At 54.5% G+C, this 26,606-nt stretch overlaps 3 protein-coding genes across 7 annotated transcripts; 2 read left to right on the top strand and 1 right to left on the bottom strand.

Annotated features, from left to right (window-relative positions):
• The first annotated feature begins 1,875 nt into the window (after window positions 1-1,875).
• NPFF (neuropeptide FF-amide peptide precursor) lies at window positions 1,876-2,695 on the top strand. The gene is made up of 3 exons (XM_036297695.1): window positions 1,876-2,060; window positions 2,270-2,391; window positions 2,499-2,695. Exons 1-3 carry the CDS (start codon window positions 1,956-1,958, stop codon window positions 2,614-2,616), a joined length of 345 nt encoding a protein of 114 aa, XP_036153588.1. The 5' UTR covers window positions 1,876-1,955; the 3' UTR covers window positions 2,617-2,695.
• A 250-nt stretch (window positions 2,696-2,945) lies between these two features.
• TARBP2 (TARBP2 subunit of RISC loading complex) lies at window positions 2,946-8,001 on the bottom strand. 4 transcript variants are annotated; one of them, XM_036297693.1, is made up of 9 exons: window positions 7,743-8,001; window positions 7,023-7,187; window positions 6,180-6,282; window positions 5,540-5,635; window positions 4,939-5,011; window positions 4,608-4,725; window positions 4,165-4,292; window positions 3,554-3,755; window positions 2,946-3,388 (listed from the first exon to the last, which is right to left on the bottom strand). In XM_036297693.1, exons 2-9 carry the CDS (start codon window positions 7,180-7,182, stop codon window positions 3,231-3,233), a joined length of 1,038 nt encoding a protein of 345 aa, XP_036153586.1. In that variant the 5' UTR covers window positions 7,183-7,187; window positions 7,743-8,001; the 3' UTR covers window positions 2,946-3,230. The 4 variants fall into 4 exon arrangements, with proteins under 4 accessions (XP_036153586.1, XP_036153584.1, XP_036153585.1 ...); XM_036297691.1 differs by having other exon boundaries at window positions 7,023-7,192; window positions 7,743-7,993; XM_036297692.1 differs by lacking the exon at window positions 7,743-8,001 and adding an exon at window positions 7,496-7,641 and having other exon boundaries at window positions 7,023-7,192.
• Window positions 8,002-9,582: 1,581 nt separating this feature from the next.
• Window positions 9,583-25,807, top strand: MAP3K12 (mitogen-activated protein kinase kinase kinase 12). Of its 2 annotated transcripts, XM_036297648.1 has the most exons (15): window positions 9,583-9,745; window positions 18,811-18,984; window positions 19,084-19,292; window positions 19,633-19,816; window positions 20,904-21,095; window positions 21,371-21,529; window positions 21,688-21,846; window positions 22,669-22,777; window positions 22,947-23,056; window positions 23,185-23,301; window positions 23,426-23,563; window positions 23,763-24,387; window positions 24,567-24,637; window positions 24,727-24,997; window positions 25,421-25,807. In XM_036297648.1, the coding sequence occupies exons 2-15, from the start codon at window positions 18,848-18,850 to the stop codon at window positions 25,517-25,519; spliced, it is 2,580 nt and encodes an 859-aa protein (XP_036153541.1). In that variant the 5' UTR covers window positions 9,583-9,745; window positions 18,811-18,847; the 3' UTR covers window positions 25,520-25,807. The 2 variants fall into 2 exon arrangements, with proteins under 2 accessions (XP_036153541.1, XP_036153540.1); XM_036297647.1 differs by having other exon boundaries at window positions 18,811-19,292.
• The last annotated feature ends 799 nt before the right edge of the window (window positions 25,808-26,606 follow it).

Genomic DNA, 26,606 nt, shown 5'->3' on the forward strand with positions numbered 1-26,606 from the left:
CTTACTGTTCATAGCAATCTCTTGATAATAGGAGTAGTCGCCTCATTTTATTGATGATGAAGTGAGGTTAAGGTTAAGACACTTCCCCAAGGCACACAGTGAAGTGCCAAGAGCTGGGATTAAAATTGAATTCCGTCGGACCCCAGACCTGCTCTTTGCAGTGCTCCCCCCACTCTGCTCTGGACTTCTTTGGGGCCAGATCCATTTCCCAAAGAAGAACCATCTACCTATGGTCTTAATTCTCCCCTTTAAGAAGTGGTGGAACTGCAAGATGCAGTGGTGAATGCCAGGTTCTGTGCTTGGGACCAGCGTGAGACAAGCTCACAAAAAGGTCCCCTAGCTTAGGCTGCTTTCATAGAAACGTAGTATCTAGAGCATCCAGATCAAAACCTGATCTAATCTACCTGCCCAAAGGACATGTTGGTTTACAAATGCCTTACTTTAAAGAGAGACGCCTCCCCTTGAACAAAAAAAGACTATAGAGTAGAAGAATGAAATGTCTTCAAACCGGTGAAAGGCTTGCATACGTGAAAGAATGGAGAGATGATCTGTGAGACTTAAGAGGCAAAACTAAGACCCTCTGGTGGAGGCCACAAGGAGACGGAAACCAGCTCGGTGCAAGGACACAGCTGCGAAGCCCCAGGAGATGGCGAGTTCCCAGGACTCGGGTGTGTCGGCTCCTCACAGCCAACGTTCTGAGGACGCTTGCTCTGTCAGGTCCTCTACTGGATGGGCGACCAGAAGGAGCTCAGATAATGCTCGTCCTGGGAAGCAGCTCTTCATGTCGCCGTGTTCTGGGTGAAGAACCTGCAGGTCAGAGGTAGACAGCTGCCAAGGCCGGGCACAGGCTCCTTACGTCATGGCACCTCTCCAGGATGGGACAGAACTATTGGGGGGGAGGGGGGGTGGGGGACGGATCCTAGGATCGGAAGGGAAAGGGCACCAGGTGACTTGAAGGACCCCTTCCTGAGAAGCAGGTATTTCCCAAGGCTGGATTCTAGTCTCGCGCCCCAGTAGGTCAGAGCCAGGCGGAGGCGGGGTGACTAGAGCGAAGTGGACAAAATCATAGTCCAGCCCCTGGATTCTGCCCCTGCCTGTCTGGAACTCCACAGAATCAGGGCCCTAGGCACCTCCATCCTCCTGGTCCTTCAAAGAGCTCTAGTCCAGAAAAGGAAATGGCTGGGCCTGACAATGTGGAGCTGTGGCCACAGGGTGGCAGCAGTGCCTCAGCTGCAGGGATGGCTCCCGAGCCCCAGGTGAGGCAGGTCCTAAGCAAGCAGTTGCCCTCTAGTGAGGAGGGGGTCCATCTACAAAGATTTGAAGCAATCCCCACTCTGTGAGCTCCCTACTTTCGTTTTGTTCCCTTCTGCATCTCATTTTCCTATCCACAGGCAAATCTCAAAGTAGTGGCTCTAAGGCACATATGCAAAGGTGTGGATGGGCTGGGTGACCCTGGCTGCAGCCATGAGGGGAGGGACCCTGGCTGGGTCATCCCGGCCACCTCTGACCCTAACTCTTCTCTCCACTCCCTCTGTTCCAGGACACAATACCTAGCCCTTCCTGACAGGGCTTTATTTATGCTTTTATTCTACAAGTTAGAAGAGAGGAGGACGTGATCAATTGGAGCTCTCCAACCTGTTGAGGGATTGGGGGTTCTTAAAGGCCCCCCAGGGCCTGGCGCTGACAAAGCATCTGCAATTAATGATGCTTCTCAAGCTCTGGAGACAGGATTTATGCATCTAATAAAGTCTGTAATTCCAGGCTTAGGGGCTAGGGCCGGAGGCTGAGAGCAGGAAGTCCCGGAGGGGCCATGGGAGGGGATCTCAGGGGCTCTTAATGGAGCCGTGCATTTCCATTGCCTGCTCTAGATTCCCCCTCCAGCTGCGGTGGGGGTGGCGGGCAGGGGGACAGCAGGTATAAGAGGCAGATGTGGCCGGAGGAAGGCAGATGACAGCATGGATTCCAGGCAGGCAGCAGTGCTACTGCTGGTGCTGCTTTTAATAACAGACTGGGGCCACGCTGAAGGACCAGGGGGCCAGGGTGGAGATCACATCTTCGTGGTAAGTTAGCGCCCCTCCCCACGTCACTTTTCCTCTCTACCTCAGCATGGGACTTGTGCTCTAGGTTCAAACACTTGTGGCCAGGGTCTTCCTTTGAAGAAATGGCTACTCAGCCTCCTACAACTTGTCACTGGAAGCCACTCCTTCCCCTACTGACCTGAATGTCCAGTCTTTGCCCGTATTCCCTGCTGGATGTGCCTGTGCCACAGGAGGAAGACACCGGACCCCGCACGCCACAGGATGCCGAGGCCCCTGCGTCACTCTTACTCTCCCTGCTCCAGGCCATGCAGAGACCCGGCCGGAGCCCCGCCTTCCCGTTTCAGCCCCAAAGGTGAGTCTGAGAGGGACACAGGCAAGGCAGGGGCCAGGGGAGGGTCGAGGGAGGGGGCTAGAGAAGGGACTGGAAGGACCTACAGCTGAAGATGGATCTCTCCTAAGGTTTGGCAGAAATACCCAGGGCTCCGGGAGCAACAACCGGCTGATTACCCGAGCTGGGGAGGGGCTGAGCACCCCGTTCTGGAGTCTGGCTGCCCCTCAGCGCTTTGGGAAGAAGTGACATTCATCTCTTGACCCATCTGCATGCAAGGCCCACACCCAAAGTGCCATGTATCCCCCCCCCCCTCCCCAAATAAAGCTGCCTGGCTTCTAAATCAGGTGTCTGTGTCTAAGACTTGATGGGGCTGGGCGGGAGCCCATGGCAAGAACCACAGTCCATCTCCACCAAACTCTCCAGAAACACAGGTGATGGGGTTCCCAGAAGTCACTGCCCCCAGCCTCCCGCCACCAGAAAAGCAAGCACGGGGACATGTGCGGAACAAGGTGGGGAGGCAAAGGGGAGGTGATCTGGCACGAAACTGCCATCAACCACTCAGGGAAACAGGAAGATCAGGGTGTAAGGTTCCGAGGAGCAGCACATTTATTCTGGGCTCTAGGGGACAGTCCGATGTCATTCCCCTCCATCACCACCAGTAACATGAGGACGGATCCTGGGCCACTGAGGCACTGTGGTCCCTGGCTCCTGGGCCCATGCCCTCCTCGGCCTGCGGGGAGGCAGTCTGTGTCAGAGGTAGAGATGGCACCTCCAGAGGGTACCCGAGCTGGGCAGAGGCCTGGGCCGAGAGCAGGAAGAGCAGGGAGCGAGGCTGTATGTCCATGAGTCCAGCTGGAGCTTTACTTGCTGCCCGCCATGATCTTGAGGTACTGCAGGGCACGGCGAGCAGCCTCGCCACGAGCTGCCTCCCTGGTGGCTGCAGAGCCGTGACACACGGTGATCGGCTGTGTGGACAGCTCCACCAGGCACTGGCAGAGCCCACTCAGGCTCAACTCCTCTGGAGACCAAGAGAGAGGAGGAGGCAGTGTTGGGTGGCGAGGCAGCACCGGGGGAGGGGGGCTGTGATCCGTGCCACCATCATGCCCTCCCCCCACTCCTTATACCCATGTGTACTTGCTCTGGTCCAGTCCCCACCATCCCCCGGCCCCCCAACTAGCCATACCAATATCCAGGTAGCTGACATGGAAGGCCTGCTCCTCAGACAGCTCGCTGAGGACACTGCAGCAGGCAGGGCCCAGGGCACCTAAGGAGCCCAGGGAGCAGCTGCGGAGGGACAGGATCTTCTCTCCCACTGAATTGCGCAGAGAATCCCAGGTGCAGCCTGGGCCCCGGTTCCGAAGTCCATCCAGGCGGGAGCCCACACCCTGATGAGATGAAAACAGTGAGAAAGATGCGGCACTGGACTGGGAGGCCCTGGCATTTAAGAGACATTTAATGTCCCAGGAGAGAATAGCCCAAAGAATGGTACCTCCAGCCTGCCTCCCCTCAGTCAATTCCCGTTTGACCCCCTCTCCCTATCAGACCCTGGACTGGACGGCCAAGCTGCCTTCCTCATCGCAGGAACAAAAGCCTACAGGCCCCTGGCCTGCACCAGCTCCCCAGGGCACTCACCAGGTGGGCCTACAGCTGAAGCTGAACGAGAACCCCAAGAATCCTGGCTCCCGTAGGAAAATGGACAGAAGCAGGCCTGGGACCCAGAAAGCTCACTCCTGAGTCACAGAGCTGAGTCCCCAGTGCCCTGGCCTGGCAGGGAGGGGGCCCCCAGCCACTCACAATGGAGAAGTGATCGTCGTCAGGCTCTGCCTCAGTCCCGTCCCGGGCGTCCAGAGGCACCGTGTGCACGCGCAGCAGCATTTTGGCGGCCGCGTTCCGCTTTGCCAGCTTCTTGGAAGTGCCACTGCCTGCGTGTGGGGAGAGGGTTACGGATGACAACTCCCAACAGACTCAGTGCTTCCACCAGGCTCAAATCTGGGCTGAGGGTCCCCTAAAGAGATACCGATTAGAAAGGGGAGCTCAGGACCTGCCTGGCACCTAAGAATCTGGTTGGCCAGAGAGGGGGGAAGACAGGGCGCAAGGAAGAAGTTCAGGGGAAGGAGCTAAGCTGGGGTCTCAGCCAAAAGCGCGGGGCTGTAGCAGAGAGAAGCTAGGCACCGCCTGTGGCCAGGACTGGAGTGTTGGGGGACAAGAGCTGCAAGAACGCCCTTCTGCCCAGTTACCAATCTCAACGAAGCGCTCCACTCTGCAGGTCATGGTGAACTCTTTGCGGTGGGCTGGCCCGGACTCCTGAGTCACCGTGTACTCGGGCAACCGCCAGCCCTTCTGCACCACCAGCTCCTTGGAAGGGAGAAATATGGGTGGACAGGCCGAGTGAGAAGAGTCCAAACATCCTTTCCCTTCTACCCTAGGAGCCTCAGATTCCAGACTAGAAGAGGAATAAATGGGGTGAAAAAAAGCCCTCAGGAAAGGCAAACACCCCCCATTACCTTCCCTCAGGGCCCCTGGTGCAAGGGAGGACGGGCATGCACAGGAAATGAGGAGGGGGCACACCTGCAGAGCACCAACAGGGTTGCACTCAGACTGCTGAGGGGAGACAGCGGGCTGCACCTCCATGGGGGGGCTCCTGAAGGAAAAGGGGTCCAGGGCCAAAGCTGAGGGGCTAGTTTCTTCTGCTGCAGCCCAGGAGTCCTCAGCCTCGTTTCGGTTCCCCCCACTCCAACTTCCAGCCTCCTTCCTCCCCCCTCCCCTGCAAGTGAGGTCTCCTCCAGGTCCCAGGCCCACTTCAATTTTCTGGGACATGCGATCATCACCTCGTCAGGACAGTGGGAAAGGGGCTGTATATCCAGACCCTGGAAGCACCGGATGGGGCTCAAACACAGGATGATCATGGGGCCAACTCAGAAGAAAATGGGGCCTGCAAGACCCTTAACATGGGTCAAACATCATCCACATGGCCATTTAAAATCACTGATGACCGCTTGTCCCAAGAGCTTACCAGCTGGTGCAAATTCTTCAAACTCTGGTCCCCTACTACTCCAGCCTCTGTTTACTCTCAGACTTCCTCAGGCCTGACCAGCCCGGGTCCAAGGGCTGGGGGCCAGGAGCCAGGACCCATTCCTCCCCCCTCAGGCAGTCAGAAGACACAAGATACCTGGTTGGGAGAGCAGATGGAACAGGAGTAGCAGCCGCTGCAGCAGTAAAAACCGGACCGTCCTCAGGCAGTGAAGAGTCTAAGGGAGAAAAAGAACTTCCCGAGGGGAAGGGAGCCTCTGCTTCACACCCTTGTGGGGCGGGGACCGGGAAAGGGCGGGGGACCCAGGTCCGCCTGACCCGCTCATCCCCTAAGAAACCCTTCCCATTCGAGTCAAAGACTCAGGGAAGCTCAACCACCAGCTCTTCCTCCTGGGATCCTTTGCTTGCCAAACACTGGATCAAAAAGACTGAGAAAAGGAGAAAGAGGGTCTCTCTACCCAAGAACTATAGGAGCAAAAAAATCCAACCTCAGTGCAGAAGAGGAAAGGATATCTTGCTAGACAGAGAAGGCAACTCCCTCCAGCCTCAGCCTCCCCCCCTCTCCCTCCTTAGCCTGAACCCCAAACCACAGCCACAATCCCTCAGTGGAGCTGGCCATTCCCCCCTGGAAGCACCCTGCTCAGGTCCAGAGGAAACTCAGGAAGAGAAGGTCAAGGTGGCTAAGTGTCACCAGGTCAGGCCTACTGGGCAAAGGGGCCGATGCAGGGGCCTGGGTTCCTGGCAGGGCCTCTAGGATGCCTCAGCTGTTCCTCCCTCACCTGCTGTCCTCCAGGGCCGGCTCCAGCATGCTCCCCCCTTTGAGGTGTTTGAGGGCCACCTCAGCTGCCTTGTGCTTGGCTGCCTTCTTGCTGGGGCCCTGACCTGAGAGAGGGGGCGTGGGCAATACTGGAGGTCACTGGAAGAGAAACCAGCATCCCACAGCCTCTCTCCTCACAGCTACAGCGAGGCAACCAAGCTCCTTCTCACTGACCTCCCCCTGTCCAAGGCTGGAAGTGTTCTGTGAGCTCCCCAAATCAAGCCATGCCAGACAGAGTGCTCCTGAGCTCAGACACCCTGGGTGGAGATTCTTTCTCTGCCTTACTTTCCTTTGGGAAGCACTTTCTCTCAGTAAATAGAAATGGCTGGGAAAATAGAAATAAGGTAGGTTCTAGCGTCAAAGCCTGGCTCTGACTTACTAAGAATGGGACCTTGCACCAGTCACTGAATCCCTCTGAGCCTGTCTCCTCCTAGTCAACATGAGGGGATTACCACCTACATCACTGGATTAGACTAAACAGGAATTGAATTAAGCACCTGCTGCAGAGCCCAGCACAGCTGACACTCACTCCCCAAACTTCGCTGAGATTTCGGTCTATCTCCTTTTCCTCTGGGATGCTGACGACCGGCCAGATCACTGTGGCAATCTTGCTTGCTCCTCTAACTCTCCCGAGTCCTACCCACCTCCTCACAGACCTGTTCGCCCCATCCAGTCAGTGGCTTTTCCCCCTGAAACCTCCCCCTCCCTCACTGCTCTTGGAGGACTGTGAAGAGACTCCAAGAAATAAAGCCAGTGGGGCCCTGTGAATGAACACCCCAGCGAGGCTGGCCCACGCCTTCCTCACCAGTGCAGCTGGTGTCGCCAACGGTGACCCGAAAGGTGAAATTAGGCTGGTGGGCTTGGCCCTCGGCTTTGAGAAGGTCGTACACGGGCGTCTTCCCTATTCTGGTCCCATACTCCTGCAGAAGGCTGATCGGGGTCTTGCCTGGGTTGGCTGCCAGCATTTGCTCTATACTGGGGGGAGGGGCACAGACCCTCATCACACCTCCCCTCTCTGCACCCACCTGGCCAAGCACGGCTATATCAGACCCAGGCACACTATGGGGGTCACAAGGTCCAGGGGACCCCAGGCAGTACAGCAGTCACAGGCTAGGTTCAGTGTGTAGAGGTGCAGGCTGGGAGAGCAGGGTCCACTGCCCTAGGGCAAGCGGGGAATGCACTGTTCCTGTCTCAGTTAAGGCGGGGGATCCTGTACCCGAGTGCAGGTTAGAAGTGCATGTCCCCTAACACAGTGCGGCCAAGACCCCAGTTACCCACCAAATGCACTGAATGTCGGGGGCATGAAGCCCAATGCCCCAGTGCAGTCTGGGAACCGGACCAGCCCCAAACTATTTCGAGCTGGAGGCAGTGGCCACCGCTCGGGTGAACGCCGGGAACCACGGCCCACTACCCCAGTGCTTGCCGGGAACAACCCTCAGGCCAGGTGCATGCTGGGGCCGCGCCGCTACCCCTCCGCACAGCGCCACGCTCTTCGCCCTGCAGTGATGGATGCAAGGCCGCTCACCTGGGCAGCCCGCAGCCCGTGGTAGTGCCGGAGCCCTGCTCCTCTTCACTCATTCCCTCCTCCGTCCCCGCGGGCGCCACCGTGACTTCTGCCTCCACGCGCCCCAATACACCGCCGACAGGCTAGGGCCGGGGCCAAGCCCGGAGTCGCGGCCGGTCGGGCCCGCCGTGGGGCATTCTGGGATATGGAGTCCCCCCGCCCACCCGACTCTATGAGTCTCCATCAGCAGGGGAGCTATCCGTCCCACAACCCTCCGCGTGGTCCGCCCTCGCAGGCAGCACCGCCTTCTGGGAGGAGCGGACCCCTACACCGCCGCTCCCCGGGATGAGGGTGGGTTGTTTGTTTTAAATACTATCCCGCCTCCTTCCTTCCGCGCCTCCTCTCCCCTGGCTGCGGGGGGTGGGGGGGAGGCTCTGGGCATGCGCAGTAGCCGCGTGGAAGCGGCGGGGCGGGCGGTAGTGCTAACTCCAGCGGGGGCGGTGCGGGGGGCAAGGCTTCGAGCGCTCAGAAAACTACCGAACCCAGGAGCTCGCGTGTCACGTTTGTCGCAGCTGGAGGGGCAGGGTCCAGCCTGCAGGAGAAGCTTCCGGCACAATTGGTTATTCCCGACTGCGCTTACTTGCTCTTGGTGTGTTGCGATTGGTTACTTCCCCCGAGGGGCAGGGACAAGGAAAAAGTCGGTCCCCTTGACCCCGCCTCTTTCTGGAAGAAAGGTTGTGATTGGCTCGTGGTGAGACTGCTGTCGGGTCTGACTGTCCGCGGTCGGCAAGGGGAGGCCGGCCTGGGCGCGGAGAGCACCGTCTTCTGCCTCCGAGTGCAAGTCCGGCTCAGACAGTTCGCCCTGGGCGCTCAGCCCAGGCCCCTGGCGTCCGGGCCTTCGTCTCACAGAACCTGCTTCCTTCCCCGGTTGTCCTTTACCTCTCTCCCCATTGAACTCTGCCCCGCAGCCTGTCGGTGTCCGTTTCTCTTCTAAAGCCCTTTTAGAGTGAACCTTTCTGTGGCTGTGCCCGAGTTCACCCTAGTGAGCCTTGCTGTGGCGGCCAGGAGACCCCTCCGGAGCCTGAGAATCAAGGGCACGACGGGATTGGAAGGACGAAAGCACGTGCTGGTCTCGTTTCCTCGACCGTGGGTCTCGGGTCTCAGTTGAGAGCAAGAGAAAATTTTGGCCTCTTAAAACCGACTGATCTGGCTTTCCGAGGTCCTGTCCCTCCTTCCCAAAGTCTCACAACCACTGAACTGAAAGGTGAAGGAAAATCTTGTGACCTTGCAGAGAAAGAGATCACGAAAAATACCCGATTCTAATGAGTGTTCTGAGCATGGGTCAGGGAAGAGAAGGCTGAGCCCGAGGGGAGGTCCAGAAGAATCTGGGAATATTGGGGGGTCATCCAGGAACACGGAAGGGGGAGGGAACTGAGCTGCGTGGATTCCCATTGGCTGGAGCTGGAGTGGTGACAATTAGGGGAAGGAAAGCTGGCAAAATTGGTATGACTGGGGGAGCAACGCTAGTGTGCAGGGTGGGGTGTTGTCCCCTCAGGGGCTGCAGCCTCAGGGTACAGGCGGGAGTTTATGACTAGTCTTGGGGGGCGCCTATGGGATCGGCATAAGGCCCGCGGTGGGAGCGCCCGCGGGAGGCGAGGGGCCCAGACAGACCGGGGACGGGCCTGGAGCGCGCCGGTGGCGGCAGCGGGCGCCTTTAAGAGGCCGGCGGCTCCAGCGTAGCATCCCCCGCTCAGGGCGTGTCCGTCCCGGGGGGCCAGGGGCCGGGGCCTGGGCAGGAGCGGGAGTTCAAGCGGAGTGGGGACGGGGCGAGGGGTTGGGGGGTGGGGGGAGAAATCTGGGGCTGACACCCGTGCACCGCGCGAGCATCGCCTCTGAAGGCGCCCCGGGTCCGGTCGAGGGCAGCGGGGGGAGGAGAGAAGGAGGAGGAGGAGGAGGCGGGAGCAGCATCCGGAGCCGAGCTGCAGCAGCGCCGCCTTTTGTGCTGCGGCCGCGGAGCCCCCGAGGTGAGAGCCGGGCCGAGTCGTGGGGGGTCGGGGGAGGGGGCAGGGATGGGTCCGGGTCCGGGGGTCCGGGGAGCGAGGGAGGGTCGGGATGCAGATGTGGCGGGTGGGGGAGGGTGCCGCGGGGATGCTGAGGTTGTGGGAATGGAGGAGCTGTAGACCTGGACCCGACGCCTGTGGGGATGGGGAGGAGAGGAAGGGAGCGGAGGGACGCTGCGGCCCAGCTTGGAGATGAAGGGCCTCCAAGCTTGTGTGGGGTGGGGTGGGGGTGGGGTATGGTGGGGGAACCGACTTAAGGACAGCGGGCAGGAGACCATCCACCTCTCCTCCCACTCTTCCTCAAGGAGGAGGAGGAGGAGTTTTGGCCCTTGAGAGAGGAGAGGAAGGATGGACAAGGCCTGGTGCCCGCGGACCCCTACAACCTCCCCGCAAACACACACACACGCCTAGCAGGCTGCACCTGGGGGTGTAGGCAGCGAGCACCTGTTCCCGGAGGCCCAGGCAGTGGTCTCCTTCCCCGTCCACGGTGAAGCCCTCATCCCCTCCAGCTGTGGCATTCACCTCCTCCGTCCAGCTGTTGCATCCTCCCCTCCCCCATTCATATGTGGTTTTCTCCCTCTGTCCTTCCATCTCCTCTGGTTTTCCTAACCCATTCCCCAAGCCCGGGCCTTTCGTGAACCCCCTCCTCCCTTTTACCCACACACTCCTCACACTCCTTGGCTTAAAAATACATAAGAATCCTTTCCACAGAGTTGAGACTCCCCATAATCATGGCCTCGGCTGAGGGGAGGGAAGGGAAGGGGTCAGAGGCTTTCTAGATAGTGGAAGGAAATGGTGGGGCGACCCTTAGAATTTAGGGAGTAGTCCTACCTTTTCACTCCATGGCCTGTTCCCTCTTGGGAGGAGAGTGAGTGCCCTGAGGTCTCCCCCACCCGAGTTATCGCAGGACAGTCAGTGCCTCCCACTAAACAACTGCAACTCCCTCCCAACTCCCTCCCTCAGGATCAACCCCATGGCTCTGGGAACTCGGATTTTCAGCCAGAGTGTCATTCACACCAAGGAAAGGCCAGCAGAAAGGACTCAGGAAGGAAAGGACCAGGTGTGCCCTGGGCCTTCCTACGCAGACACCAAAGTTCCTCTGAGCTGGTGGAGCCTACTCCTTTCTGTCTCACACTTAGAGTGGCAAACGCAGCTTCCCTCCCCAGCCTGCCACTCACCCACTCACACTGGGGACGGGGGATTCTGGGAGACCCACCTCCGGCCACGTGAAAATGCACAACTAAATATCCATCCGCTCATTAGACCCAGTTATGAGCAGAGGAGGCAAGAAGTTTAAGTAAGGAAGTGGCTCAGGACTTCCTGGACGTCCTTACAACTGAGGGTGCCAGAACCCCTCTAAAAACCAACTGCTGTTCCCCAGTCCTTCTCAGGAAGTGATGGAAGTGATGCTGTGGTCATCGGCTTTGCCAGGAAAAAGACTCTAAATTCTAGTACCCTCCACCCAGGACTCACCTAATGGAAAAATGGCTCCTTGTGTGCAGTCCTGCCTGGGCTGGGGGGAAATAAGGGACTAGGGATCCACCCTTCAGAAGCCCCTGCTGGGGGAGCAAAGTGTGAAGACGCCAGCAGGGGACCCAGGGGCTTCGTGAGGGGTTGCCCACAGAGACTGGTCTCTCTGCTTCATCTGCTCCCAGGACTAGGGTCGTGTGTGTTGGGGGAAGGTGATGAGGAAGCAGGGACTCTATTGCAGAAGAGACCAAAGATCTCCCAGAATAAAGAGCCCTTGTCCTTTCTTCTTTCCTTGCTCCCCTTTATCTCCCCTCCTGCTTGTCCATGTCCCTTGCCCCTTTCCATTGGTACCCTGCCTACTGCTTCTTGTTTTGTGGAAGAGAGAAAGGGAAAGAAATGATGGGAATTACATGAATAAAGCCCCTACTAATGCTTGTCAGGCACTTTTCACATGGCTAATGCTTATAGGGGGCTTGCTGGGTGCCAAGGACTGGGCCCGGAACTTTAGTCAATAATACAACAGGACTAAGAGGTAGTGTTATTATCATCATCTTTATTTTAGGGATGAGGAAACTAAAACTTAAGTAATCTGTTTGAAGTGAAAAGGCTAGTTTGTGGCTAGAGCTGGGCCAGAGCCTGTGTTCTTTCCCACCGCTTAGATATTGCATACCACTGTGTGCCAGAGGCTCCACTGCCCCATTTAGGGATGAAGGAACCGATGTCTGTTAAGAAGCCTCATATTCCAGGTTGCCCAAATGATCAGAAGCAGAGACAGGATGTCAACCCAGCCTCTCTGATTCTCAGGCCATCCACTCTCCCTCTACGGCACACTGTCCCAAGCCAGGTGACAGAAATGGACAACACTCTGTCCTTTTCATCTCCTCTTTAAAAATAGATTTTTAAATTTCTTACTTTAAAGCAATTTAAAGTCATTACTGAAATACTAGAAAATATAGATAAGCCACAAGAAGAAAAACACCCACAATTCCACCTACCTAGAAAATGGTACACTGGTGTCTATCCCTCAAGCTCTTTTAAAATGCACATTCAGCCCTAGCAGGTTTGGCTCAATGGATAGAGCGTTGGCCTGCGGACTGAAGGGTCCCAGGTTCGATTCTGGCCAAGGGCACATGCCTGGGTTGCGGGCTTGATCCCCAATAGGGGGTGTGCAGGAGGCAGCCGATCAATGATTCTCATCATTGATGTTTCTATCTCTCTATCCCTCTCCCTTCCTCTCAGCTCAGGAACTATTTGTTAAAATACTCTGAACTTCCTCCTCCACATTCCTCTGAGGTCCTGAGCAGGAAAGGCCCTCTGTGAGCCCCATGGCCCATCATATCTTGCTCCTACCCTGTCCTTCCCCTCAGACTTTAAAGGGCAGGGTTGAGGGGTGATCCTAGACCACATTGGCCAGGGGGTGAGGATGGGGTGCAGAGAATTAGCCTTCCTTCTCAGACCAGAGGAGGAAGTATGGCAGGATTTGCAGAGGAAGGACAAAGGATCTGGTAGAGGGACAAAGGATCTGTCACTGCCATTGTGACCTGTTGTGCCTGGAACCTGGAATTGAGATTTGCCTTGGGGAAGTAGAAGAGTGGAGACCAAGTCTCCCTTTTTCTGGTCAGACAGAAAGACATGGCCTTTCCAGAATTCACAAAGAAAGACCTGGTGTCCAGCCAACCAGGAAGACAAGCCAGGGACTGTGTTCAGAGCATTCCTACATCGTTTCACTTAACCCTCCCCACCCCATGAGGTACCGTTGGGAGCCTTGGAGAGGTTACATTTCTTAAACTAACTTTTGGCAAAACTGAGGTTCTACTTCTGATCTATCCAAATCCAAAGCTGGCTTTGTTTTTCCCCCCATTTCTCAGCACCTTCACTGCCGGAAGATGTGGTGGCCACTAGGGTTCTCGGGGCTTGGCCTGTATGAGGCTGAGGGCCTGGATTTCGTTTTCTCCAAGGTCTCAGGAGAAGGCATTTCCCCCTCATGAGGGCACTGAGAAAAGCTGTAGTTCTTTTTGTCTGAGAGGAACCCTGGGGCCAGGACCATGGATTCTGCAAGATACAAAACAACAAGCGCAGCCAAATGACCAGAAGGCATGGCCAGAAGGGGTCGGTCCATCCTCTAAGGCAGTGGTTCTCAACCTTCCCCAGGGGCCGCCGAAGACCATCCTGCATATCAGATATTTACATTACGATTCATAACAGTAGCAACATTACAGTTATGAAGTAGCAACGAAAATAATTTTATGGTTGGGTCACAACATGAGGAACTGTATTTAAAGGGCCAGAAGGTTGAGAACCACTGCAAGGGTCTCAAAGCCTGCAGAGGTGAAACTAACATTCCAGTCTTGGGTCTCCTTTCCCCATGAAGGCCTCCCTTCCCACCCCGCTCAAGAAAGAAGGGGAATCTTCCTCCTCTTCCTGAGTGCCAAGTGAAGGCCAGAACAAGTGGCTCGTGCTCAGGGTGAACACCCAAGATTTAGACAGATGGCCTGGCCTCTCAACAGAGCCTCCAAGACGCCAGATAAGCAGCTTGGCGTTGAGATTATGCTGTTAGGAGGAACCAAGAAAGAATTCAAAGGGTTTCCTTGCCACGGGCCTCCAGCATCTCAGGCTGGAGAACCTCGGGGGAAAAATTAAAAGGGAAAGAGGGTATTCCCTGCCTTCACCCAACTTATACAGCCTCCTGAAGAGGAACTCTAGGAACCAGCACCAAAGCAGAGAATCTAGTAGCTGAAACTGGGCGTCAGGGTATCCAAAAAGCCTCTTACCCTGGAAGATGGATAGCTTAGGGACCACTGTCCCCGCACCCAATCTGGAACAGAGTTCTGCACAGTAAGCACTTGATAAATACTGTGGACAGGTGACTGACATATCTATCCACTCCTGTCACATCCCTGCCCTTTCCCAATGCTCTGCATAATTGATGTCTGGGGAGACAGCTCCCCTCCCCGAGGTGACCAAATGTCTGGGCCAGGGGTTCCTAGCCATGTCCTCCCAAAGCCCTGGCTCCAAGGCCCAGCTGGTGCGGGGGGGGGGGGGGGGGGGGGGCACAGCTGGCAGGTCAGAGAAAGGAAACAGAGAGGGGGGCGGTGCTGCTAGAGAGAAATCTCCCATTTACTACAGCTCCCTGGAGCTTCACCCCTCAGGTCAATCTGGAAGAGTAGTCATTAGCCTGAGAACAGGGCGAGGGTGGATTGAGCCTGGGTAGATTCCCTCCCTTTCCCTTAGTCCCATCTTTTTCTTCAGCTGCTCCCACTGCCCTACAAGACAAACAGGTGAAATGGCTTCTCCCTCTCTCCCCAGCTGCTGGCCCTGGATACCAGAGGGTCTCTGGGGAAGTCTGGGGAACTGGAGGGAGGCTGAGCTTCATGTCACCCTCTCTCTGCCTGAACCTCTTAGTTGCCAAACGCCAAATGAAGGCTGAATATTTCCTTTTAAAAGCCAGGTGTTGTGCCTACTCAAGGCTCAGCGTCTAAACAGAAAACGAATCATCCTGTTCTTCAGTCAGTCCCTTCTGCTCTCTTTTTTTCTCATTGTCTTCTCTGCTTTTCAAAATCAGTTTTTCAATCCATTCTTCTCAGGTTTGCCTCTCCCTGACTTCACGCTGTTCCGGTCTCTGGATCTCTCACCTTGTCCCTCCCGCTCTGGCTGTGCCTGTTGTCCTTTCTGTGTTGATTCTCCCTTCCTCCCGACTTCCTGCTTTCTCTGTGACACTCACCCCCCTGCCAAACCAAGTCCACTCTCCAGCATCAGTCTCCCTCTGCTTGCGCCGAAGATCTGCATGAGGGGCAGAGGGAGGCAGGGCAGGTGAGGGGCCCCGAGGCAGCCGGCGGCTGCACGTGGGCCAGCCCGGGTCGGGGGCGGGGCGAGGCACAGCCCCGCCCCCGCGTCGCTGCTCACGTGACTCAGGGCTAATCTGGTCCCGGTGACTTCACGCGCCGCCTCGGGCCCAGTCGTCATGGTTACGCCGCAGCGCCCAGCGCTTTCCTCAACCTGCTGTGTCCCCTCCCCTTCCCGACCCGGACCCCCTCCTCCCGCTGCTGGGCCTCCGCCCGCAGCCACGCGCCACGTGACGACCGGGAAGGGGGGTGGGGGGGGCTGTAACCCCTTCCTCTCCGCCTCGTTTGGGCTTCTAGCGGGCCAGCAAGTGGTCTTGGCTCCTCTCGATCGCCCACCCCGCCGTCCCGCCCTGCTGGCCTGACAGGGAGCTCCCGCCTGTCTAATCAGGGGTTCGGAAGGGAAGCCCCGTTTGTGGGCGCTGGTGGCAGCCCTCAGATCCTCCAGGCCCAGCGGTTCTCAACCTGTGGGTCGTGACCCCTTTGGTGGTCGAACCACCCTTTCACAGGGGTCGCCTATGACCATCCTGCATATCAGATATTTACATTACGATTCATAACAGTAGCAACATCCTATATAATAAAAGGCTAAAATGCAAATTGTCCCCTTGACTGGGAGTTCGACCACAAGTTCAACCAGTGGGCAGGGCCGGCCAGCCAGCCACCCATGGCCCCTGCCCTCGGCCAGTCCAGCCCGATCAGTCTGATCAGGGCAGGCCAGCTGGACCCCACCCATGTACAAATTCGTGCACCGGACCTCTAGTTATAGCTATAAAGTAGCAATGAAAATAATTTTATGGTTGGGTCACAATACGAGGAACTGTATTTAAAGGGCCAGAAGGTTGAGAACCACTGCTCCAAGGGGAATTCTGCGGCGCGCTGGCCTGTGTTTGTCATTTGCATTGTAGTGTACATATAACCCGTTGAAGGCGCTCATCTCCTGGGATATGTTGGGGATTCAGAGGCTGGACCTGACTGTGATTTCAGCTCCCTGCACCTGCTTCCTCAGGAATATAAAGGGGCCAGTGGTAATATTTCCTTCGCTGGCTGGTTCTGAGGAGTGATAGGTAGTGTAGGTGCGAAGTGTAGTAAGACATTCCTCTGGGGTGAGTAGAACAGTGGCCCCATCTTACTGAGCACCTGGTGCTGTTTGAGGCCCCGGGATCGATCCCATGCGAAATCACAGCTCTCAGAGGAGCCAGGCGCCCTATCACATGCGGCCTGGGTAATGGGAGCCGTGACAGAGGCACAGGGGACTGTGCACAGCAGCAGGGACAGGGAGGAAGACTTCCAGGATGAAGTGAGATGGGAGAGCAAGAGATCCGGCTCGAGAGCACACCTGGGGACCGATTCTGAGCCTCTTCCTAGCTAAGCTTCTTGGGCACGTTAATAATACCTCCGTCAAATGGGCAAAGGATGCTACCGTAGAGCTTTGAGCATTAAGTGAGCTAATGTGTCTATGACAGAGGCTGACATATATAGTAAGCCTTCCATGAGAGTAAGCCATTCTCAACTCAGTTGTGTATGGCCTGGGTGGGTACCAATAGCAGTGGGAGATGAGGCTAGGCAGGGGCCAGAGCTCAGAGGTAAGGCAGGTGGACCAAATGCAGTGGATCATACTAAAGGGTTTGAAGCAGAAGAGGGGTTGCTAGCCAACTTTTAGTTTTGAGCATTGTCTGATACACCCAAAAACGTTTTGACTTCAGTTCCTGGTCAGGGCACATACCTGGGTTTTCAGCTCAATCCCCCATCGGGTGGGTACAGAAGGCAAACGGATCAATGTTTCTCTCTCCCTCTTCTTCCCTTCCTCTCGCTCTCTCAAATCAGTAAATATATCCTCGGGTGAGGATTTAAAAGAGAAAAAAGTTATTTTAAAGGCTGGTGGAGAATGGGCGGGGGTGGGGAGGGGGCGGCGGCTTTGGAAGAACTTGGAAACCATTTAAGAGGCAGTTGTCCTGGGTCAAGTGACACAGCTAATAAAGCCTGCATTAAGTAGTAAAGTGGGAGTAAAGAAGAAAGAATAGAATGGCATTGGGTCAGAACTTTTTAAACGTGTCAGGTACAAGAATCATCTGAGGTGCTTATTCTATACACAGATTCTGGGCCCACCACACACCCACTGAAAAAGGCTTTGAGAGATGCCAGACGTCCATGTTGATCTGCGTCATTATCTAGTGCAGTGATGGCGAACCTAGGAACTCATTTTTCTGGTTGATTTTTCTTTGTTAAATGGCATTTAAATATATAAAATAAATATCAAAAATACACATCTTTGTTTTACTATGGTTGCAAATATCAAAAAATTTCTATATGTGACACGGCACCAGAGTTAAGTTAGGGTTTTTCAAAACGCTGACACGCTCAAAAGGTTCGCCATCACTGATTCTAGTGAGCTCTCTCTCTGTGTAGATTCCTGACATCCCTCTCCTGATGGGACTCAGGTTCTGGTGCAGGGGGTTAAGGAACAATAAGAGGATTGCTGTCCTCAGGAACCCTCATATCACAGGATTTGGTACTGGATGTGGAAGGAGACGGGCGACTGGAATGACCCCCTGTGTCAAGCCCTGGACAAGTTTGGTACAGGGTGCAGAACTAGTAGCTACTTTACCCTTTGTACAGTTGGAGAAACTGAGGCTCAAATACAGCTTGCCTGAAGTCACACAGCCAGTAAGTGGCAGAAGCAAGGCCAGGATTCAGAGTTCTTAATGATTGCTTTTTAAGTCGCATCCAGCTATGGATTGGGACATATCTTCATTGTCTAGAAAGCTGGGTCTTGGTTTGGGGATCTGGGAATGAGGCCGTGGAGAAAGAGGAGACAGGGTTTACTCTAACTGACCCCTGGGGGGAGAAGCTGGACTGATGGGGGTGAGGCTAAGCAGGATGAAGCAGTAGGCGACAACTTGTCCTGACACAGCTTCTGCACCCCCATTGAATGGTCCTGCCTTGTTCCCCAACTGTGCTGGGGAGATAGTGGAGGTGATTGGCTACTGCCTTCACTTACCTGGAAGAAGCCCAGGTGTGTATCTCTGAGCACCCTCATGGGAGACCAGATGTGAGCTCTGAGCCTCAGGATACTCTCACCCGAGTTTAGTGTTCCTGCTACCGCCTCAGCTGCATCATGTGTAAGTACATGAGCGTGAGGCCCAGAAATGTCACCTGAGAGTGCTTGAGTGGCACTGAGTGTTGTTATCACTGTCACCTTTGTGTGCTTCAGTGCAAGGGCCCTAGGTGTGTTACTTTTAGGTGCCTAAGGTTGAGACTCAAAAGGTATATATATCTGAGACCCTTATATGACGTGTGTGTGTGCATGTGAGCCTCAAGTGAAAGAAATATGTGCTCCTAAGGCAAATTACAGTAATCTTACAGGGAGAAGGGACTATGTTACCATAATACTTGAACTTCAGATATATTTTACCAGGATCTGAGCAGGGCTGTTACCTGTGTCTACGTGAGAATGATACTCAGGTATGTTACCTGTATACCTGAGTATCATTCTCAGACTTGTGTTGCTAATAGACACTTTAGTGGAAGCCTGTGTATCAGGTTTCCTAAGATGGGTCCCAGGTGAAACTTGTGAAGGGGGATGGGTACCTGAAGGTGAGACTCAAATGTTATTTCCAGTAGGAAGCCCAGCTCCCCAACTTGTGCCCGTGACTGGAGTGAGCATCCTGAGTGGACGCGCCTGTGCTTTGACCATTTCTCCCTCCTTTGTTCCCATAGGGCCCATCGCTCACCGCCACATTGGGGCCTAGAGGCCATGGCCTGCCTCCATGAGACCCGCACACCCTCCCCTTCCTTTGGGGGTTTCGTGTCCACCCTCAGCGAGGCGTCCATGCGCAAGCTGGACCCAGACACTTCTGACTGCACCCCTGAGAAAGACCTGACGCCTACCCAGTGTGTACTTCGAGATGTAGTGCCACTGGGCGGGCAGGGCGGGGGTGGACCCAGCCCCTCCCCAGGTGGAGAGCCACCTCCTGAGCCTTTTGCCAACAGTGTCCTGCAGCTACATGAGCAGGATGCAGGAGGCCCAGGGGGAGCCGCTGGGTCCCCTGAGAGTCGGGTGCCCAGAGTTCGAGCAGATGAGGTGCGGCTGCAGTGCCAGAGCGGCAGTGGCTTCCTGGAAGGCCTCTTTGGCTGCCTGCGCCCTGTCTGGACCATGATCGGCAAAGCCTACTCCACGGAGCACAAGCAGCAGCAGGAAGGTAGGCTTTGCCCACTTTGTCCTCCGGGGCTCTCCCCCGTTTCCCTGAGCTTGCGATCTGTTGGACAATCCCATCTAACTCACCTGTTGACCCTCTCTCCTGAGCTTGGCCCAAGCTCCTTATCCATCCATCGGCTACTGACTTCCCAGCTTTTTTTTAGGCCACCCATTTATGCCTTCCCTGTCCCCCCAAACCTAGTCGTCTTGACCTATTTCGGCTACTTCTTTGCCTCACCCTTCTTGAGTCATTTCAGCTAATCCAATCCTCTCCCCTGTGCCTATCACAAGGCCCTGAGGGTGGCTCTCTCTGAACCTTGTGGCACTGTGCCTCCTGTCCACAGACCTTTGGGAGGTGCCCTTTGAGGAAATCCTGGATCTGCAGTGGGTGGGCTCAGGGGCCCAGGGTGCTGTCTTCCTGGGGCGTTTCCATGGGGAAGAGGTGGCTGTGAAGAAGGTACGGGACCTGAAGGAGACTGACATCAAGCACCTGCGAAAGCTAAAGCACCCCAACATCATCACTTTCAAGTAAGGTTCAGGGCAGGGGTTGGGGATACTATGCTGAGGGCAGGGACCTACTTGGGCGGCAAGGATCTACTCTACCCTGTTTATTTACTTTTAAAAAATATTTTTATAAATTTTTTTTAATCCTCCTGAGGATATATTTTTATTGATATGAGAGGGAGAGAAATATCAATGTAAGAGAGAAACAGCTGTCGGTTGCCTCCTGGATGTGGCCTGACTGGGGATTGAACCCACAACCCGGGTATGTCTCCCGACCCAGAATCGAACCTGCGACCCTTTGGTGCACAGGACGACGCTCCAATCGACTGAGCTACACTGGCTGGGGCTATCCTACCCTTTTATTTTTTTTTAATGATTTTTATTGATTTCAGAGAGGAAGGGAGATAGAAACATCAATTATCAGAATCATTGATTGACTGCCACCTGCATGCCCCCTATTAGGGATCAAGCCTGCAACATGGGCATGTGCCCTGACCGGGAATCGAACCCTAACCTCCTGGTTCATGGGTTGACGCTCAACCACTGACCCCCACCGGCCGAGCTACCCTACCCTTTTTATTTATATTTTATTTTTTTAAATATATCTTTACTGATTTGAGAGAGGGAGAGGGAGAGGGAGAAACATCAATGATGGGAATCACTGATCGGCTGCCTCCTGCACGCCCCTCATTGGGGACCGAGTTGGCAACCTGGGCATGTGCCCCTGACTGGAATCAAACCTGGGACCCTTCAGTCCACAGGCTGATGCTCTATCCACTGAACCAAACCTGCTAGGACTACCATACCCTTATTTTTTTATAAATATATTTTTATTGATTTCAGAGAGGAAGGGAGAGGGAGAAACACCAATGATTAGAATCACTGGTCGGCTGCCTCCTGCACGCCCCCTACTGAGGATCAAGCCCACAACCCAGGCATATGCCCTTGACTGGAATCAAACCTGGGACCCTTCAGTCCACAGGCTACTCTATCCACTGAGCCAAACCAGCTAGGGCTACCCTACCCTTTTTAAAGGAGACACCCAAATGGCATGGGTGGGAATGGGGTTCCAGGTATACTGGGCTGGTTCACACTACTGTTTGGCCCCCAGGGGTGTGTGCACCCAGGCTCCCTGCTACTGTATCCTCATGGAGTTCTGCGCCCAGGGCCAGCTGTATGAGGTACTGCGGGCTGGCCGCCCTGTCACCCCTTCCTTGCTGGTTGACTGGTCCATGGGCATCGCTGGTGGCATGAACTACCTGCACCTGCACAAGATTATCCATAGAGACCTCAAGTCCCCCAAGTGAGTAAGCAAGCAAGCAGGGAGACACTGATGTGCATGTTCTCCTGCAGATAACCCCACCCACATCAGTGTAGCCATCTCCCTGCTTCCAGACCCTGTCCTATGTCCATGTGGCCATTTCAGAAACCCCTCCCAGGGACAGTCCTATCTCAGGAGGGTTGTGGTGCGCCCCCTGCCTCTGGGTGTCCCAAATGATTTAACAGAAAAGTAGAGTTGCTGCACTGGATGAGGTGTGTGGAGGGGCCTAAACCCCAGCTGACTGCACTCTTTACCAGCATGCTAATCACATACGACGATGTGGTGAAGATCTCCGATTTTGGCACTTCCAAGGAGTTGAGTGACAAGAGCACCAAGATGTCCTTTGCAGGAACAGTAGCCTGGATGGCCCCTGAAGTAATTCGTAACGAGCCTGTGTCTGAGAAGGTCGACATCTGGTGAGGGCCAGGCTGAGGAATGAAAATAGCAGGTGGCCAGAATAGGGAGTGTGGGAGGGAAGAGGGTTTCCCGGGCCTGAGTGCAAGTGAGATGTGTTGGTAGCAAGCAGGTCCTTTGGAGGGATCACCTCCCAAGTGATGTCCCCTCTAATCCCCAGGTCCTTTGGCGTGGTGCTATGGGAACTCCTGACTGGTGAGATTCCCTACAAAGATGTAGATTCCTCAGCCATCATCTGGGGTGTGGGAAGCAACAGTCTCCATCTGCCTGTGCCCTCCAGCTGCCCAGATGGCTTCAAAATCCTGCTTCGCCAGTGCTGGTAAGAGTGGCCTGGCAAAGCTGGGAAGCTAAGGGGTATTGCTGATGGTTAGCCAGCACGTAGAATCCAGGCATTCAGGCCTAGAATCCTGAACGGGGGAAAGGGGACAGCATTGCCATAGATGGCTCTTGAAGACCCCAGGATTCAGACCATGAATCCAGGGGACTACATTGTAGAAATGAGAGGTGGTTGATCAGTAATCTGCATGTGTGCATTCGATTCAAAGCCACACAGGCTTTCTGTGACCATGGGCAAGCACTACAATTCTTTTTTTTTTTTTTATTGATTTTTTACAGAGAGGAAGGGAGAGAGATAGTTAGAAACATCGATGAGAGAGATACATCGATCAGCCGCCTCCTGCACATCTCCCACTGGGGATGTGCCCGCAACCCAGGTACATGCCCTCGACCAGAATCGAACCTGGGACCTTTCAGTCCACAGGCCGACGCTCTATCCACTGAGCCAAACCGGTTTCGGCAGCACTACAATTCTTAGAACACAGAAGGGAAGAGCCTTAGTCCCTTATTTGGAACCTAGACCCCAAAGGAAGGTTGAACATTTCTAATCTTTGGTTAAACATTTCCCAAAGTGTGTTTCTTTTAATGGAGTCATTAGGGAAAAGGTTGTTTTGACAAGCAAGTTGAAAATGAATAGGTTTGCTTACTGCAGAATTTTGATATGCTAACAGATAACAGACTAGGGGATTCTTTTATCAGAGTACATTCTAGGATTGGATTCACTAGGACACTGAGAAAGGATGCCCTAATTCCTTTCTGCTCCTCCCTCAAATTCCTTTCTCTAATGCAACTCCATTCCCTCCAGGAACAGCAAACCACGAAATCGTCCCTCATTCCGACAGATCCTGCTCCATCTAGACATTGCCTCAGCAGATGTCCTTTCCACACCCCAGGAGACTTATTTTAAGTCCCAGGTGTGCTGTGGGTAGGAAAATGAACACCTCACCTCCCTCTCTTTGAGGGGAGGCTGGGAAGGGTTGATTGGGTTGGAATAAATGTGCTTTGGGGGGCTGAGACCTGGTGTTGGTCCATCATGTACTTCACTCCCATGTTCCTCACCCCTCATTATATCTCCACCTCCAGGCAGAGTGGCGTGAAGAGGTAAAGCTGCATTTTGAAAAAATTAAGTCAGAAGGGACATGTCTGCACCGCCTAGAAGAGGAGCTGGTGATGCGGAGGAGGGAGGAGCTCAGGTGTGTGCCTGTGTTTGGAAAGGGGGTTTCAGCAACAGCAGGGACTGTGGACCAGTTCCCAGGGACTGGGATCAATTATGGCACCCGGTGAAGCCAGCTAACCTCAGGGATCCTTCTGCTCATTTCAGACATGCCTTGGACATCAGGGAACACTATGAACGGAAGCTGGAGAGAGCCAACAACCTGTACATGGAACTTAATGCCCTTATGTTGCAACTGGAACTTAAGGAGCGGGAGCTCCTCAGGTAACCATACGGCCCTTATGCAACCCTAATCCCACTTTCATGAAGCTGTGCCTGACTCAGATGCTACTAAGCCTGGGACCCCCTTCCTGGTCACATGCCCAACTCAAGTGGTGTGTGTCTTTAGGAGGGAACAAGCTTTAGAGCGGAGGTGCCCAGGTCTGCTGAAGTCACACCCTTCGCGGGGCCTCCTGCATGGGAACACAATGGAGAAGCTCATCAAGAAGAGGAATGTTCCACAGAAGCTGTCACCCCACAGCAAAAGGTAAGACCAGAGTTAAGTGCTGAGGTTCAAAATTGGCAAGAGGGATGCAGAAGCAGGGAGTAGGAGTCAAGGACGCCAGGAAGACTGGTATTGTATTTAGAAAGGGGAGAGAAGTGCTTTGTGTACTGCCCAAGGTTAGGGCAGGCTTTCAGTTGATAAATTTGTTAATCTCAAACTTATCCTTCCCCTCTCCCACCAGGCCAGATATCCTCAAGACTGAGTCTTTGCTACCAAAACTAGATGCAGCCCTGAGTGGGGTGGGTCTTCCTGGGTGTCCTAAGGGTCCCCCCTCACCAGGACGGAATCGCCGTGGCAAGACCCGTCATCGCAAAGCCAGCGCCAAGGGCAGCTGTGGGGACCTGCCTGGGCTTCGTGCAGCTGTGCCACCCCATGAACCTGGGGGACCAGGAAGCCCAGGGGTGCTAGGAGGGGGACCCTCAGCTTGGGAAGCCTGCCCTCCAGCCCTCCGTGGGCTCCATCATGACCTCCTGCTACGAAAGATGTCCTCTTCATCCCCAGATCTGCTGTCAGCAGCACTGGGAGCCCGAGGCCGGGGGGCCACAGGGGGAACTGGGGATCCTGGCTCACCACCTCCAGCCCGGGGTGACACCCCCCCAAGTGAGGGCTCAGCACCTGGCTCCACCAGCCCGGATTCACCTGGGGGAGCCAAAGGGGAGCCACCTCCACCAGTAGGGCCTGGTGATGGCGTGGGGCTGCTGGGAACTGGAAGGGAAGGGACAGCGGGACGGGGAGGAAGCCGGGCTGGGTCCCAGCACTTGACCCCAGCTGCACTACTGTACAGGGCTGCTGTCACCAGAAGTCAGGTAAAGTATGAGGGTTCTTAAGTTCGTTTTCTCCCTGGGGTCCAAATCCATGAACTCACCTCCCACACTAGGCTCTTGATCGTAAGCCATTCCCTCCTTAATGCTTTATAATTATGTTCCCCTTCCCTGGGCCCATTACCTCTTCCCACTTTTGACCAGTCTATTCGTCTCTCCTACAGAAACGTGGCATATCATCAGAGGAAGAGGAAGGGGAAGTAGACAGTGAAGTAGAGCTGACATCAAGCCACAGGTAAGTGATGGAGCACAAGTAATGACATTCTTTTGCTTCCTGAGCTGCAAGAAGTGCAGTCAAACTATAGGTGTCTTGCTGACCTATAGGTGGCCTCAGGGCCTGAACATGCGCCAGTCACTATCTACCTTCAGCTCAGAGAATCCATCAGATGGGGAGGAAGGCACAGCTAGTGAGCCGTCCCCCAGTGGCACACCTGATGTTGGCAGTACCAACACTGATGAGCGGCCAGATGAACGGTCTGATGACATGTGCTCCCAGGGATCAGAAATCCCACTAGACCAACCTGCTTCAGAGGTGGTTACAGGCCCTGAACCCTCCTTGCCCATTCAGCACCAGGACCTACTCAGGGGAGAGCAGGTGAGTAACAGAAACAGCCAGTACTGGGCAGGGAAAAGATACCTGGTCATTTGAGAGCTATTGGGGAGATAGATGCAGAGGCCAGAAGATAGGTTTTTTGCATTTTAGTCACTCTAACTGAACCTGTTTTCACCAATATCAAAGAGCAGTATCCACATGGTGGAATGAAGCCTATAGTGTGGCAATAGGCTTGCTTAGTTCAATAGGCTTGCTTACACAGTAGCTAGAAATTGCAGCCAGGGAGGAATCCTGAAATTAGGAGTCTCATGCCTTGCAGAATGGCCTGAGCAACAAAATCTGGGGGCAGTAAAAAGCAGTAAGTTGCTGGCTATTATAACAAAGACTTCAGTGAGGGATCCTAAAGGAATCTACAATACAAGGGATTCTGAGCCTCATACCTCCTTGCATATCTACTTTTCACAGGGCCCTCCCAATTCCGAGGACTCAGACTGTGACAGCACTGAACTGGACAACCCCAACAGTGGCGAAGCCTTGCAGCCCCCAGCCTCCCTCCCTCCATGAAAGCCACTCTTGTTCTTGTACATAGGAATATTTATATAAATAATATATATATGCGCCACATAATCAACAGAGAAAGACAGGGCTATCCCAGCCTTAAGTCAGGCTCAAGAGACTGACCCCCTGACCAATTCACCTAACTGGCAGCTGTGGAAATGAACAACAAGGACTGCCCTAGATCTGTGGCTCAGGGCAAACCGGCCCCTCCCTGCTTGGCCCGGTTATGTTCAACAAGCAGTCAGGCAGCAGCAAAGCCCAACTTGCCTCCTATGGTCCTTCCCCCCCCCCCCCCCCCCCAATACCAGGGAGAAGGAAAGGGAGCCACTTAACTGCACTTTTTTGTTTTCCATTTACTGTTTACACATTTTGCACCTGGGAGGAGGGAGGCTAAGGCTGGGTCCTCCCCTCCTGAGGTTTCTCAGGTGCAATGTAACCAATTTCTTTGTCTCTTCATTTCTCTGCCCAAGCCCTGGCTTAGGGTCTAGGGGGGAGGTTAGAAGATTGTACAAGCATGTGATGGCTCAGGCTGAAGAACTGGGGTTTTAAGTCCCTGCTTTTATCTTGGTGCCTGATTGGGGTGGAAACTGTCCTATTGTAACCCCTGTGAAAAACCTTGAAATATAACCACTCCATGCAGGCCCAGCTGTCGAGGGTTTTCTTGGTGAATGAACGAGGTAGCATACATGATCAAGTAGGAGCCTTGGGCTCCAGACATTATCTGAGGACTGTGGATAAATTACTTCCTCCTTTTATGCTCTTCTCTCTAAATGAACATCACTTAAAGCTCCAACCTTCTAAACTTGTCTGCATAAATGGGAGCAGGTAACTCTAAAGGATGTTAGAAGGCAGATCTTAAAATACTCCATCCTAATATGGAGAAGGACTGTAAATGAACAGTTATTAAAAACAAGGTACTGATGTTTTTTATCTTGGACAAGGGAATAGACATTCCTAGCAACCTGAATCCGAGTCAGACACACTTCCAACAGCTTCCAGGTGTATGCATGTGCATCCTTTCCCACACCCCAACCCCTAGTTGACTGCCTATTTTTTACAGATAAATCCTAGGAAAATGTAACCTCCAACCTTT

This window comes from Myotis myotis, unplaced genomic scaffold (assembly GCF_014108235.1).
Source record: "Myotis myotis isolate mMyoMyo1 unplaced genomic scaffold, mMyoMyo1.p scaffold_m19_p_3, whole genome shotgun sequence".
Lineage (NCBI taxonomy): Eukaryota > Metazoa > Chordata > Mammalia > Chiroptera > Vespertilionidae > Myotis > Myotis myotis.

Excerpts from the sequence above, each read along its gene's own strand:
- NPFF (XM_036297695.1), top strand. The coding sequence starts at position 1,956 with ATGGATTCCAGGCAGGCAGCAGTGCTACTGCTGGTGCTGCTTTTAATA. Across the intron at positions 2,061-2,269 it reads GTGGAGATCACATCTTCGTG|GAGGAAGACACCGGACCCCG; the intron begins GTAAGTTAGCGC and ends CCTGTGCCACAG. Across the intron at positions 2,392-2,498 it reads TTCCCGTTTCAGCCCCAAAG|GTTTGGCAGAAATACCCAGG; the intron begins GTGAGTCTGAGA and ends ATCTCTCCTAAG.
- TARBP2 (XM_036297691.1), bottom strand. The coding sequence starts at position 7,795 with ATGAGTGAAGAGGAGCAGGGCTCCGGCACTACCACGGGCTGCGGGCTG. Across the intron at positions 3,756-4,164 it reads ACGACGATCACTTCTCCATT|GGTGTGGGCTCCCGCCTGGA; the intron begins GTGAGTGGCTGG and ends TCATCTCATCAG. Across the intron at positions 3,389-3,553 it reads TGTCAGCTACCTGGATATTG|AGGAGTTGAGCCTGAGTGGG; the intron begins GTATGGCTAGTT and ends CTTGGTCTCCAG.
- MAP3K12 (XM_036297647.1), top strand. The coding sequence starts at position 18,848 with ATGGCCTGCCTCCATGAGACCCGCACACCCTCCCCTTCCTTTGGGGGT. Across the intron at positions 21,096-21,370 it reads AGAGACCTCAAGTCCCCCAA|CATGCTAATCACATACGACG; the intron begins GTGAGTAAGCAA and ends ACTCTTTACCAG. Across the intron at positions 21,847-22,668 it reads ATCCTGCTTCGCCAGTGCTG|GAACAGCAAACCACGAAATC; the intron begins GTAAGAGTGGCC and ends CATTCCCTCCAG.